This window comes from Sinocyclocheilus grahami, unplaced genomic scaffold, assembly GCF_001515645.1.
Source record: "Sinocyclocheilus grahami isolate Dianchi unplaced genomic scaffold, SAMN03320097.WGS_v1.1 scaffold716.1, whole genome shotgun sequence".
NCBI classification, from domain to species: domain Eukaryota; kingdom Metazoa; phylum Chordata; class Actinopteri; order Cypriniformes; family Cyprinidae; genus Sinocyclocheilus; species Sinocyclocheilus grahami.
This window is the reverse complement of record NW_015505895.1, coordinates 182,406-193,745: the sequence shown is the minus strand read 5'-3', so window position 1 is coordinate 193,745 and position 11,340 is coordinate 182,406. Positions and strand designations below refer to the sequence as shown.

Here is an 11,340-nt window from a genome sequence, read left to right as displayed (position 1 = left end):
TGGAAAATAAATATTTTCAATATTCGTGTTTGCTCTGGGAGAGCGTCAGTGTGTCACGTGACCTGAGGAAGGCGAGTCTCGAGACCGTAAACAACATGGCGCGTCACGAACCTAGAGAGTCTTAAAACCTACTCAGGGAAACAGAAGCGTTTAGCATACTGAACTCACACGTTTACAAGCTTCAATTTTGATAACACTGTTTGGTAGTTATTTACCGAGGTCTGCAGGTAGAAACCAACGGAGCAGAAGAGCTGTCAAAGCGCTGTTACCATTTATCTGGTGGGTCTCTTTTGTAGGTCGCTTACTGTGTGCTAGCTTGAGCGCTAAATTATAAACAAAGGGCTGTTTTGGATGTATATTTAACGTAACAAGTAGGCTTTTATGTATTTTTGCTTTTTTAAACTCTTAGTTTGTAAATATGAAACCATTGTATGAAGTGTTCGTCCCATGGCATTTGCACTTTTCAGTTCTAGCCTGTCATTTTAGCATGCACGCCTGTCAGTCACAACACAGCCTTTTGTCAGCTGCATGTCAACATTCATTTCAATCATCTGTTTAATGTCATTTTTCAAGACAAGCAAATATTGGGATGTTAATAACACTGACATCCCACACAGTTAATGCACTACATCAGTGTTCATTTTGTCGTAATACATATTTATGCATTGTGTCATGTCCATCACAAATTTATAGTCAGAGAAGTATATTTCTTATTAATTGTGTGTATGTCCTGTTATTTACAGTATTACTAAAAATGGTGTCAAATGTCTTTAAGATAATCCTAGAATTGTTTGTCTTGCTTTGTATTTAACCCAGCATTTTTTAGAGTGTATTGACACATTTTACCACTGGGCGAGTTATGACCTCTTGCTTGTTTTCTCTGAAAAATGTACAATTTTTCTTTTTTATTTCTTTTGGAATTTGTTTATGTTTGCTTATATAAACATATATTAGATAAATTACAGCGGACAATTTTTTATGTTTTACATTTAGGAAAACTAAACATACAGTAACTACACATAACTACTGTCATGTAGCTTTTAGTGTAGTGTGTCTAATTTCTCTAAACGAGAACTTTGCTAGCTCATTCTTGAAGTCACTTCCAATGCCGAATAAAAGTTTATCGTTAAAAAATATATATTCGGATATTTTGGGAGCTCATGACAATGAAAAAAATCTGTAGTTTCTGCTATTAGGAGTGTACTGTTAAAGGTTTGTGGCTGGAAAATAAATATTTTCAATATTCGTGTTTGCTCTGGGAGAGCGTCAGTGTGTCACGTGACCTGAGGAAGGCGAGTCTCGAGACCGTAAACAACATGGCGCGTCACGAACCTAGAGAGTCTTAAAACCTACTCAGGGAAACAGAAGCGTTTAGCATTCTGAACTCACACGTTTACAAGCTTCAATTTTGATAACACTGTTTGGTAGTTATTTACCGAGGTCTGCAGGAAGAAACCAACGGAGCAGAAGAGCTGTCAAAGCGCTGTTACCATTTATCTGGTGGGTCTCTTTTGTAGGTCGCTTACTGTGTGCTAGCTTGAGCGCTAAATTATAAACAAAGGGCTGTTTTGGATGTATATTTAACGTAACAAGTAGGCTTTTATGTATTTTTGCTTTTTTAAACTCTTAGTTTGTAAATATGAAACCATTGTATGAAGTGTTCGTCCCATGACATTTGCACTTTTCAGTTCTAGCCTGTCATTTTAGCATGCACGCCTGTCAGTCACAACACAGCCTTTTGTCAGCTGCATGTCAACATTCATTTCAATCATCTGTTTAATGTCATCATTTTTCAAGACAAGCAAATATTGGGATGTTAATAACACTGACATCCCACACAGTTAGTGCACTACATCAGTGTTCATTTTGTCGTAATACATATTTATGCATTGTGTCATGTCCATCACAAATTTATAGTCAGAGAAGTATATTTCTTATTAATTGTGTGTATGTCCTGTTATTTACAGTATTACTAAAAATGGTGTCAAATGTCTTTAAGATAATCCTAGAATTGTTTGTCTTGCTTTTTAAAATAATAATATTGCTAACAATAATTTTCTCTGCTTAGTATGTTAAAATGCATAAAAAAACCATAATAAAGTTTTTAGTGAAATTGTTTAAATCTTTTTTTTCAATGATGTAACTTACATAGTACCATTCAAACATTTGGAGTCAGTAAGAATTAAAAAAAAATCTTATTTCTTATTAATTGTGTGTATGTCCTGTTATTTACAGTATTACTAAAAATGGTGTCAAATGTCTTTAAGATAATCCTAGAATTGTTTGTCTTGCTTTTTAAAATAATAATATTGCTAACAATAATTTTCTCTGCTTAGTATGTTAAAATGCATAAAAAAACCATAATAAAGTTTTTAGTGAAATTGTTTAAATCTTTTTTTTTCAATGATGTAACTTACATAGTACCATTCAAACATTTGGAGTCAGTAAGAATTCAAAAATAAAACTTTTTATTCAGCAATGCATTAAATTGATCAAACGGTGACAATAAAGACGTTTATAATGTTACAAATGATTTCTATTTCAAATAAATCCTGCTCTTTTAAACTTTCTAGTCACCAAAGAATCCTGAAAAAAAAATTCAGTTTCCACAAAATATTAGGCAGCAAATCTGTTTTCAATATTGATGATAATAATAATAAGAAATGTCAAAACAAAATCAGCATATTTCTGAAAGATCATGTGACACTGAAAACTGGAGTAATGGCTGCTGAATATTCAGCTTTGCCAACACAGGTATTTCGCTTATTATTTGGGTGTATGTCATAGTTTCGACATAATTACTAAAAGATGGTGTTCAATGTCTTTAAATAAATGTGTGGATATTTATAATATTTCTTGCTTTTTTTATAATGACATGAATGTGATTGCTTGCATTGCTTATTTCTGAATAAATTATTTGGCAGACAATCAGTCTATGGGCTCTCAGTCCAGTTCTGGGATGTCCGGTCGGGGCTCTGGCAACAACCCAGACCAGTCCGAACCAGAACCCAACCAGAATTCCAATCAGACGGGTCACACACAGGGCGAGAGGCAGTCAGGATCTGAAGAGAACGTTGACTTGGCACAAGTTCTGGCGTACCTACTGCGGAGGTAGTTATATACATAACCTACGTAACATTTTTTTGGCGATCCCTTTGCCTGGGCTGCATGTTCTGGAACTCTGCCACTTGCTCTTTTGTCGTATGGGTATTGCAAATTGTTCTTCCTTTTTCTCTACTATAGGGGCCAGGTCCGCCTGGTCCATGGAAGTGGAGCGACGGGCCTACAGCTCGTGCAGTCATATTCAGACTCAGATGAGGACAGCGATGGGGCCTGGGATGGGCGGCTAGGACATCGATATGACCCTCCAGGTGGGAATTATGGACCATATGGCATAATTTTCATTCTATAAAAGTGAGCAATGGTGCCATAAATACCATTGAATTAAACACTTCTGTGGTCATTTACTATGCCTTATTTATTCTCGCTCAGTGGATGCCCAACCAGACACACAGGAAGTTGACCGCAGTGAGATCCACACACAGATCCTGCTTGCCACTGCATCCTCAGACTTAAAGGGCAGACACAGTTTCACACAAATGCTGGCAGAGGTAAGGCGGATCTATGGATATATATCTTAATGTACAGTACAGGGTATTTATAGTAACAACACAATGTGTCTGAATGAGCAGTTCATCCAGCTGTTTTACTAGTTTGTAGCTCTTCAGATTTGTAATTAAGAAATCAAGAACTCTTTATACAGCCAAATAGAGTGGCAGATGTGCAGCTTTCTATAATCTAACTGTGTATTTCTTTCTGAAGCGGGAACAGGGACGGTGTCGTGGGTCAAGTTTCTCTCATGGAGAGTGCAGCCGAATCCGTTCACAGTAAGTGCAACATTAATGCTGTGCTACAACAACAAATGCTAGATACTCACAGATACAGAGGCACATATGTCAGTACAATTTAAAATAGTGATTTTTCTTTTCTAAAACTGATCATTCTTTGCATACGTATATAATAATTAATACACATTTCCTCATAGTTTTCTGCCTAATCATGTGGTATACAAGGACACTTACCAGCAGAAAGTCTTTTGTGGAGTCTACAGTGATGAGGGAAACATGTTCCTGTCTGCATGCCAAGGTGAAACTGTAATTCAAGACTTTGTCATTAGTATTTCTTTTCTATTTTTAGTAGTTTCCAAATGTCAGTCATGTTCTCAGACATGTTCAGATGCAAAACAAAGTTCTACAAAAGTCCTGTAGTGTAATTGTTTCAATCTTTTTTTGGCTTTAATTTAAGTACATATAAACTACCGTTCAAAAGTTTGGGGTCAGCAAGGTTTATTTATTTATTTTAATTTTTTTAAGAAATGCAAGAATGCATTAGACTGATGAAGTGACACTAAACGCATTTATAATGTTACAAAAATTTCGATTTCAGATAAATGCTGTTCTTTTGAACATTGTATTCAACAAATAATCCTGAAAAAATGCTCATGGTTTTTACAAAACTGAACAAAAACAACAAAGCTGTTTTCATTAATAATAATAAGAAATGTTGAACACCAAATCAGCATATTAGAATGATTTCAAGGATCATGTGACACTAAAGACTGGAGCAATGGCTGCTATACAATCAGCTTTGCCATCACAAAAATAAATTGCATTTAAAAAATATTAAAATAGAAAACGGTCATTATATGGTCAAATATGACTATTTTTACTGTGTTTTGATCAAATAAAAACAGCCTACGTGAGCATAAAAACAAACACACAAAAATCTTTGAACCAAACATTTGAATTGTGTAGCGCAAACAGTATCTTATACTCTTCTTTTTCTGTCTGTTTTTATAGATCAGAATATCAGGTTATATGACACCAGTAGGGGCCGTTTTACTCTAAAGAAGACAGTGAAGGCCAGAGACGTTGGCTGGAGCATTCTGGATGTGTGTTTCACCCCTGATGCACGTTGTGTGCTGTACTCCAGTTGGTCTGACTACAGTAAGACAGGGCAAAGTCACTTAAACTGCTTTTTTGGCACCACTGTCGTTTATTCCAGTAATGCATATCTGTCTGTGCTCCCTCTCTTTAGTCCATGTGTGCAGTGTAGATGGGGACAATGAAACACACACCGCTCTGGACCTCAAGTTAGTGTTTCCTCATAGTACATTTTAGCATTAAAACTCAGGTAATCACCTGTATGCTTCCTCTTCATGTGGATGACAGACATTAGAACAGATTTCCATAACCATTCATCACTACAGCCATCACGTGACCGTGCGCTAACCAAAACTCAACACGCTGGCAAAGTGAAATGTGAAGGAAGTTTGTTTTCAAAGTAATGACCAATTGGGGTTGTTTTTGTTTATTTTAGGGACAATTCTCTGTTATTTATGAGTTCAGTTCTTTTTTTCCCCTTTCGACACTCATTACTGTAGCAAAGACATCATTTATAAATAACAGATATTTGATTATGCTCATAATATGTAAGAACAATAACCCTCCTATATTGAAATTATAGTATATATATTGTAATTAAAGTGCCATAACACCAGATATGCTAATAATGCCAATAGCTGACTTTGCCAGTGTGTCTTTCTGCCTCTCGCATCACATTCACATGACCATGTTGACATCTTCTCTGCATTGCATAACATTTAGTGACCATCCTGTGATGATAAACTGTAATATTATGCTTTTAGAGGTTTGGTCTTGCTCTGTTCATCCCCAAGGGCTGTGTGAATGGAAATTGGTTTATGTGTTTAAATATTTATATTTTATTTATGTTTCATTATAGCTCTGAGGTATATTTAATGTAACAACCATGTTAGAAATGACTGTAGTTGTTAGTGTTCATTGTTGCTGATGCTGACAGCATTCTTTCATCTTCTTTCAGTCCTGATGAAAGGAGGTTCTGTGTTTTCTCTCTAGCAGCATCCACAGATGGAAAAGAAATTTTAGGCGGGTTAGTAATATACTATGGTCTAAGAATACTAACCCCAGAAAACAATCCTGTGCTAACTCAATATTAGTTTTTATATCTGGATACTTTTTTCAAACATGTTGAAACTTGTTTTGCTTTTCTGATTTCCACTATTGGAGTGTTATTTTATTTTAATTTATTTATTTATTAGCAGAATAACCACCTACCATACATAGAAAACTAAAGTGTTCCTTGATTCTTAATGAGATGCTTTTTGTCTCTGTCAAATAGTGCAAACGATGGCTGCCTGTATGTGTTTGATCGTGAACAAAACAAGAGAACACTAAAGGTATGATTCACACGTTAGTAATGTAATAGAATGGCTTACTTTTGCACTCTTAATCCAGGGGGAAAAACTCTTAGAAAAAAATATTTATTTAGAGGCTAGTGGATAAGAAAAAGTCACAAATACCACATCATCAGTAACCCAAAAACGTTTAGTTAATTTTCATCTGCGGCACTAAATACTAAATACAATAAATATCTTTTTTTTTTTTTTAGAAAATGTTGAATTAATTAAAATTAAAGCTTTTTATTGGATTAATATCAGTTAACTCTACTGTCAATCTGTCATACTTCTCAGCCATCCTGTGACTTTAAGCCTTGCGTAATCTTTATAACTCCCCATCTCAGTGCATCAAAGGTCTATCGTTCTGAATTTAAAGTCGTCATTGATATGCAAGCTAGATTTAATGAGAACAATATCCAGACATTACCCTCTGTAGCAACCACTCCTTGATGATTCTGGCAGTGTGGTATGGCACATTATTCTGTTGATAATGCCCATCACTGACAAGGAACACAGTTGCCATGAATGGGTGCACTTGGTCCACAACGATGTTCAGGTACCTGACAACTGTCAGGGATTGTGCTATTGGGATAATGGGGCCTAAAGTGTCCCAAGAAAACATCACCCACAGCATAACACCGCTGCCAACGGCCTGTGTCCGCCCAACAGTGCATCCAGCGTTTCTGCGCTTGGCCATCAATTTTTGATGCACCTGGAATCTTGATTCGAGACCAGGCCACTTTCTTCCAATAATCAATGGTCCAACTCGATGATCTTGGGCCCATTTCATGCATTGTTGGTGATGACTTGCAGTTTGCATGGGGACCCGGCTGGGTCGTCGGCTATGCAGGCCCATATGCAGAAGGCTGCGATGAACAGTGTGCTGTGACACATTGCCCTGCTCACCACTGTTGTATCTGCTGCTGATTTGTCGCACTGTGGCCTTGCGGTTGCTGTGAACAATGCATGATAGTCTCTGCTCCCCTCTGGCATCTATGAGCTGTGGACGACACATGGCTGGACGACAGTTCAACATTTGGCCATCCGTGCACCACTTTTGACACATACTCACTACTGCGCCATGTAAACAACCCACAAGGTGTGCCGTTTCTGAGATCGAAGTTCTGAGGCGCCGTGCCATCACAATTTGTCCTTTATCAAACTCCGATAAATCGGCAGCTTTTCCTATTCTGACAGTGAAAGCTCTACTGACTGAAAGTAAGTGCTCCGGTGGTATATATACTGCTCTGTGAACTGCACCTGCGGCAACATTCGGTTGCCAGGCGCGCTCATTGCTCTAGGCTGAGAGGCTTTTGAGTTGACTAGTTTTCATAATGTAGCGTATGTTCATTTACATACTCTCTACATTATGAAATCATGATTATAATTTTGAGCAAAATGATTGTGATTATTGGTTTAATCATTATGCAGCATTACTGAAATATAAGTTTCATAAGATTTCATTGACTAAAACTAGACAAAAATTCACAGCCTTTTAGCCAACTAAAACAGTCTAGGTTGACCAATATGATGAAAACTAAAAAGGACATTTGACACAGGACTAAGACCTAGAAATTAAAAAACATAACGTTAACACTACGGGCCCTATTTTAATGATCTAAGCGCATGGTCTACTACAGCACACGGTGCAAGTGCACTTGGGGCGTGTCCGAATCCACTTTTGCTAGTTTAACGACGGGAAAAATGGTCGGCGCGCCCGGCACATGGTCTAAAAGAGTTGTCCCTATTCTCTTAATGAGTAATGGGTGTGTTTTGGGCATAACGTGCAATAAACCAATCAGAGTCTCATCTACCATTGCCTTTAAAAGCCAGTTGTGCTCGCGCCCTGGTAGATTCACTATTTACTTGGCGGAATTTGCAAGAGCAAAGACTGAACGCTTCTCCAGAGAGTAACATCTACGGGGCACAATAATAATCTTTAAATTTTTAATATTTGACATGTTTGTGTGCTGCTGCGTGTCCGTGTGGGTAATAAGCAGAGTGTATGCACGTTGTTCACCCGTTGTGCTCGCGCCCTGGTAGATTCACTATTTACTTGGCGGAATTTGCAAGAGCAAAGACTGAACGCTTCTCCAGAGAGTAACATCTACGGGGCACAATAATAATCTTTTAAATTGTAATCCTTTCATTTTTAATATTTGACATGTTTGTGTGCTGCTGCGTGTCCGTGTGGGTAATAAGCAGAGTGTATGCGCGTTGTTCACCCACCTTTAGGCGCATATTACTAACGTGCTCTTTAAATGACAAAAAAAATGTCTATTTCATTTGCCTCAAAATAGCAGCGCGTAAACACTGCGCCTTTTCAGACCAGCACGCCCATAGGTGCACAAATGGGCACAAATGCATTTGCTATTTAAACAACGTGCCACAAGACGTGAAAATGATATCTGCGCCGGGCTGAAACTAACAAAAAACGCTTGCGTCGCGCCAAGTGTATGATAGGGCCCAATGACCATGAGACTTCTTTGAACTCATTGATTGTCTTTTTTCCTTCTCTTGTCACGTTCGCTCAGTGGGATGGTGCCATACGTCGGTGGGAACACACGCAGAACCACCCTCTGGACAACGACAGAGAGAGGATGAACGTGGATATGCTGGAGACGAAAACCAAACGCTATTGATGATGTCAGAGGTAGATGGTGCCATCGTAGCAGGAATGGGATGGAGGAGGAATAAAGAGAAACAGAGAAAAAAAATCAGAAAAGAGGACACATTTTGTGAAATCACATTGATGTAGTGTTAGGCAGGGTCTTCAGGTTTTTGTTTGATTTCACATTACCGGCACAAAAAGATGATACAAATATGTTTAAGCTAAAAGGATCATTGACATTTAGTTAATGGACACGGGGCGTGCTGTGATTTCTCTTTTACGCCTCTCTTTCAGCTCAGAGATTTAAGCGCAGGTTTAAGCCTAAGTGAAAGACTTTGAGTGAATTTCACCATTATAAAGAACGCATGATTTCAGACGGGCACAACACAACTGCTTTGCTTGAAAAATTACTGTATGGTAACTGTTGCTTCACCCACAAAAAGCAATACTTGCATAATGAAATATAAAAAGATGATTTTACACATAATGGACATGTCTCCCAAAGTGCAAAGAATTCCAGGAATAATTCTAAATATTGTAAGATATTTTATTGCTATTAATGTTCAGGATTTGATTTTGTAGTTCAATGTAAAATAATCTTTTCTGTCAAAACTGAATGCGTGTTAAAAATGCGTGTGTGGAGACATAGTTGTGGGTTTATGGGAACGGGAGTGAGATTCTTTATGCGTATGTGTGTGAGCATGCGTGCAAATATGTTTCTGTTGACACAAAGGTTTGATTTGTGTATGATTTAAGTGCATTTCAAATTCATTGGAACACTCACAAAATTGTTTTACAAGAATAATTAAACTCATGCGCACAACTTTGTTTGGACTATAAATCGTATCAAATATTTCAGCCAGCTGTAAAGCAGTACATTTTGCATTGTAAGCCAATTTGTATGTGCTACATGCATTCAAAATTATTTTTCAAACTATTTGAGACAAGGTCAGAATTTCGTTACTCCCATTGAAGGTGACAGTGTCTCATATAGTCTGAACAAGAGTGTACTGTATATTTGCTATATTGTAATGATAGTAGGTAAAGCTAATGAGGAGAACATGGTCTTTTCTAACCTGTGAAGAAAAAAAAAATGTGGTCAACATATGCATTACTATTCAAAATTTTGGGCTCAGTAAGATCTTTTTTTTTTAAGGAAATTAATATTTCTATTCAGCAATTAAAATTACATTAAAATGACAGTAAAGACATTTATAATGTTATAAAGATTTTTTTCTTATTATGATGATAAGAAATGTTTCTCCAAATCAGCATATTAGAATGTCTGAAGGATCATGTATTCAGCTTTACCATCACATAAATAAATTACATTTCAAATATATTAAAATAGAAAACAGCCGATTTCGTCTATATATATATATAGTATATAGTTCATAATATTACTGTATTACTGTTTTTACTGTATTGTTTAATCAAAGAAATGCAGCCTTGGTGAGCATAAGAGACATTTTTTATAAAACAATAAAAAAATGTTTTTACTGCCAAACGTTTGAACAGTACTGTAAATAACCATAAATAGTGGGGAAACACCTTGAATGAACACATTTATTACAATAATCATATAGTCCATATAGTTACCAGTTATCTGTTTATATTAGTTTATAGTGAATAGAGTAAAATGAGTCAACCTTACAATAACACAACTGTTTAGAAGAAACACAGTACATGCACTAGATTAAATTGTAAGTTTTATATCTGTTGTTTTGTGTGTGTTCTGTTTTGTGTGTGTGTGTGTTTTGTTTGACCTTTTTTCCAAAGCCAAAGTTTATTTTAATCCATACTACAGATACAGATGCTAAATAGAGTTGAAACCACAAAGGGAATGTTGCTGTACTGCTTTGTATTACACACACACAGAGCAAGCTGATAAGATGGGAATGTTTGGAGCTGTTAAGGAGCAAAATGTTGTCAGGACCGTGAGTGTGTGTGAGTGAGAGGGTACATGATGAGAAGTGTGATATAAACCAGCAGGTTGAACTCAACTGTGAAAACAAAAGGGAAGCTAATAACCCTGCTGACAGATGGTAGAACAATCTCATTCTGTCCTGCTCAGTTTGTGCTGTTAGTCGATCTGTTGAACATGCAGTGGAAGTTCTGCCCTCAGCAAACCAAGATGGATCTTTGTGGACTAAAGGAGATGCTTTATAAGATCCATAACTCTGTCAACAAGCTTCTGCACTGGGCTCTAGAGCAGTTTACTGATCTCACAGCTGGACTACTGGCTCATTTCTTATTTAGACAGCATTTTCACTTCCTTCTCTCTGTGCTGGTGATGTTTGGACCTGCTCTGAGTCGCTGGGTCTCCAAGTACAGCATATTTGGCAACAAGAATCACTACCTGTACAGGCAAGATCTTATTCTAGTTAACTTTAGAATTACTAGAATTACCTCGTCACGGTTTTTGAGTGTGAAGCTGATCTTCTAATTTCCA

General features: G+C 37.0%; 2 protein-coding genes across 4 annotated transcripts in view; both read left to right on the top strand.

The window, feature by feature from the left end:
• Nucleotides 1–6,317, top strand: LOC107560261 (DDB1- and CUL4-associated factor 11-like). 3 transcript variants are annotated; one of them, XM_016244401.1, is made up of 11 exons: nt 2–279; nt 1,441–1,500; nt 2,925–3,111; nt 3,244–3,371; nt 3,493–3,611; nt 3,823–3,887; nt 4,046–4,146; nt 4,860–5,006; nt 5,098–5,152; nt 5,902–5,970; nt 6,220–6,317. In XM_016244401.1, the coding sequence occupies exons 3-11, from the start codon at nt 2,936–2,938 to the stop codon at nt 6,281–6,283; spliced, it is 924 nt and encodes a 307-aa protein (XP_016099887.1). In that variant the 5' UTR covers nt 2–279; nt 1,441–1,500; nt 2,925–2,935; the 3' UTR covers nt 6,284–6,317. The 3 variants fall into 3 exon arrangements, with proteins under 3 accessions (XP_016099888.1, XP_016099887.1, XP_016099886.1); XM_016244402.1 differs by lacking the exon at nt 1,441–1,500 and having other exon boundaries at nt 1–279; XM_016244400.1 differs by lacking the exon at nt 2–279 and having other exon boundaries at nt 1,223–1,500.
• A 4,071-nt stretch (nt 6,318–10,388) lies between these two features.
• Nucleotides 10,389–11,340, top strand: part of LOC107560249 (fat storage-inducing transmembrane protein 1-like) — a 2,739-nt gene continuing 1,787 nt past the window's right edge. The window contains exon 1 of the mRNA XM_016244379.1: nt 10,389–11,255. Within this exon, the coding sequence (XP_016099865.1) occupies nt 10,990–11,255 (266 nt within the window). The 5' untranslated portion in view covers nt 10,389–10,989. The remainder of the gene's footprint in view (nt 11,256–11,340) is intronic.

Bases quoted from the DNA above. Each gene is read 5' to 3' on its own strand.
- LOC107560261 (XM_016244402.1), top strand. From the start codon at position 2,936: ATGGGCTCTCAGTCCAGTTCTGGGATGTCCGGTCGGGGCTCTGGCAAC. The intron at 5,153-5,901 runs GTTAGTGTTTCC...ATCTTCTTTCAG, and splicing joins CACACCGCTCTGGACCTCAA to TCCTGATGAAAGGAGGTTCT. The intron at 5,971-6,219 runs GTTAGTAATATA...TCTGTCAAATAG, and splicing joins GGAAAAGAAATTTTAGGCGG to TGCAAACGATGGCTGCCTGT.